This window comes from Helianthus annuus, chromosome 2, assembly GCF_002127325.2.
Source record: "Helianthus annuus cultivar XRQ/B chromosome 2, HanXRQr2.0-SUNRISE, whole genome shotgun sequence".
NCBI lineage: Eukaryota > Viridiplantae > Streptophyta > Magnoliopsida > Asterales > Asteraceae > Helianthus > Helianthus annuus.
In genome coordinates, this window is record NC_035434.2 from 130,176,372 (window position 1) to 130,179,672 (window position 3,301).

At 36.5% G+C, this 3,301-nt stretch overlaps 1 protein-coding gene across 1 annotated transcript; it reads right to left on the bottom strand.

The window, feature by feature from the left end:
* Nucleotides 1–353: 353 nt before the first annotated feature.
* LOC110895393 (uncharacterized mitochondrial protein AtMg00810-like) lies at nt 354–2,342 on the bottom strand. Its single transcript, XM_022142707.1, has 2 exons — nt 1,742–2,342; nt 354–466 (listed from the first exon to the last, which is right to left on the bottom strand). Exons 1-2 carry the CDS (start codon nt 2,340–2,342, stop codon nt 354–356), a joined length of 714 nt encoding a protein of 237 aa, XP_021998399.1.
* Nucleotides 2,343–3,301: the final 959 nt, after the last annotated feature.

Below are 3,301 nucleotides of genomic sequence, written 5' to 3' on the forward strand. Positions count from 1 at the left end.
CAAAAATGTTAGCGTTCTTCAGCATTTGCATAGGAATCTTCAAACTTTTCAAACTTTGTCAGTAATGTAGAAAAGAGGTTTGTACCATGCATCCAATCAGTCTCCTCTTCACTAAACTTCAAAGCAACTTTTCACTTTACTTCACTTTGCTTCACAGGAGCAAAGTGCAACTATTTGTATACAAGACAAACATCTCGAGAAACCATAAGAATTTTTCAACACAAGTTAACAAATTATTATTAATCGAGAGATGTGAAAACTGTATTGCAGATTAAGCAATTTTTCAACTCAACACCAAACTCTAAAAACTTTTTCCAACACACTAGAATCGGAAATGGGTAAAAATTTAGAACTCAAATTCTAACACCAGATCCCCCTTTCGGTAACATTTCCTCCACGTACAACCATTTTCCGTACGCTAAGAATTTTAAAGAAGTAGAAAATCTTTTTGGATTTTTGTATTTTTCTGAAAGTAAATAAATAACAATGATAATAAAAACTCTATTTTTGTGAGAATCACTGGTTAATTAAGAAGATCATATCAGCAAAATCAAACTGTTTCACACATGTAGTTAATTCTTTCTTTTAATTTTCGTGAAAAGCAGTTCAAGACGATTACCAGTATTGTTTATCCACTTAAACAAAACACATGAAAATTTCAAGTACCTTTACCTAGTGATACGTTAAGGTAATATTATACTGATGCATTAGTGTGTCCCACTTCAGGACATACCCACGCGATCAAGGTATGCACAAACTTGCCCGTATTAGGTGAGTATACCGAATTCATCCGTTTTGTTTTACAACGTTAGATAATTGGTGATCAGGTTATTACTTCCGTACAACAAAGAGACCAATATCCAACGAGGGTAAGGAAAATACCAAAACTTGGTACGATTTATGCATTTTGCACATTTGAATGACTCTCTAGGAGAGCTTCTTCAATTTCTTGGTTTTTGGCATTTTTAGATCTTTTAAGATATCTTGGTTGTGCCTAGGTCAGCATATATCTAGATGCAGTAGAAGGACAACCCTGATATCCTTGGATGAAATAACAGTATAAAGACCTAAACCCTTAGAATTTGGCAATCTATCAACGCAAGATTTCAGGTTATTAAACCGTACGCCACTGATATGTTACCCACTCATACACAGTTTGTTATGTTTATATCACCATGGTAAGTTGATTATTTCATGTTTCTTGCCTACTGTTACATTATATGATGAAGCTACTATCACACTTATGCAATATTAAGTTCAATTTCAATGTGACAGTCTAACTTGCTGATTTAATATCATTTCTTCTTTTTCACATAGTGATAACCCATTTTTGATTTTTCTATATATTTTTAAAATTTTATTGTTTTCTATTTTTAATTTTTTATTTTTTAAGAATGCGATAAACTATTTACAAAATTCTTATGAAAAACTGGTTATTCAGGATTCCTCATCCCGTTGAGTTCGACTAGATGTTCAAATCGAGCCCTATCAAAAGCTTTTGTATAAAGATCTGCCAGGTTATCTAATGTGTCAACTCTATATAGTTCAATCATTTTCTTTTCAGTACAACCCTGTATAAAATGATGATGAATGTCAATATGTTTTGTGCGACTGTGTTTTATGGGATTATTTGTTATGGAAATTGTGGCATTATTGTTTATCATAATAGGGGTGCGAGTGAAATTCAATCCGTAATCGTGCATCTGTTGTTGTATCCACAGAACTTGAGAGCAACAACTACCTGCAGCAATGTATTCAGCTTCACACGAAGACGTAGACACGCAGGCTTGTTTCTTACACTGCCATGACACAAGTCTTCCCCCTAAGAATTGACAACCACCTGTGGTAGATTTTCTGGTTGATCTACATCCTTCGAATTCTGAATCACTGTATGCAATAAACTCCAAGTCACTATCAGCAGGGTTCCATAACCCAAACTTAGGTTTTCCCTTCAAGTAACTTAGAATTCGCTTCACCGCCTTCATATGCGACTCCTTCGGATTTGCTTGATATGTAGCACACATACATACGGTGAACGTAATGTCTGGTCTCGAAGTAGTAAGATACATCAACGATGCACTCATGGCCCTATATAGAGTTGGATCGACATCCTCCACACTCTCAGCATCTAGACCAATATTGTGATTTTTACAAATGGGTGTATTGAAAGTTGTGCAATCCTTTATCTTGAAACGAGTCAAAATGTCATAAACATACTTCATTTGATGAATAAAGATCCCATCCTTCTTCTGTTCAACTTGCAACCCCAAGAAGAATGATAACTCATCCATTGCACTCATCTCAAACTTACTCTTCATCACCACCTCAAATTCATGACACATGCTCTCATCAGATGAACCAAAAATGATATCATCCACGTACACCTGTACCAACAGAAAATCGTCCTTCTTCCTCTTAATGAAAAGTGTACTATCGATCTGACCCCTTTCAAAGCCATTTACCAAAAGATGAGTCGACAGTGTCTCGTACCATGCCCTAGGGGCTTGATGTAATCCATACAGCACCTTATCCAATCTATACACTTGATCTGGATAGTCTGGATTAGTAAACCCATCTGATTGTGAGACATACAACAATTTTCGTCCAACTATGTGACGATATTCGTTCCAAATCTCCAAATAATCCCGACTGTGTGGAAGGAGAGGAACCTATATTAAATACGTTGACTGAAACGTATCTCCAACTAATTCCCGACTATGTGGAAAGGAGAAAATCTTCGTCCAACGATGTGACAATTGTCACACCCCCAAAATCCACCTGCGGAATATCACTGCTTGGGAGCGTGACTGACCAGGAACAAGCTACCAATCATATTGAACATGTAATTAATATCAAGTAAAATAAATGCAAACCGATCATTCAATACGATAGGTGTTCAAAACATAATTATAGTATCAAGTGTAGCGGAAGCATAAGTATGAAAACCCAATGTATATCATAGTTCAAATGTTTAAATGTTTTAACAAAACATCCACGATCCATGCTCCACAACGACCTGCTCCTCCCTGTGCAAGCTCCATGTATCTAACGACCTGCAAGGCATGTAACAGAGGATCAACAACTAGTTGAGCGAGTTCACAGTTTATAGTTCAGTAATTGTAATAGTATAGTAAGCCTTGTGTTCGTTCATTAAGCCATGTATCGTATTAGTTCGTATCGCAGCCCTCTAGGCATGTATGCGAAGGTTAGGGAAAGTTCTCAAGTATTCTAGACTAGGTATGTTTGTATCGCGGCCACCCTGGCATGTATGCGAAGTTTAGAGTATAGTTCGTGGCCTTCC

What these genes read in the sequence shown, in the direction of transcription:
- LOC110895393 (XM_022142707.1), bottom strand. Translation starts at nt 2,342, where the DNA reads ATGTGTCATGAATTTGAGGTGGTGATGAAGAGTAAGTTTGAGATGAGT. An exon ending in AGCTGAATACATTGCTGCAG is followed by an intron (nt 467 to 1,741) that starts GTAGTTGTTGCT and finishes ATTTACTTTCAG; the next exon opens with AAAAATACAAAAATCCAAAA.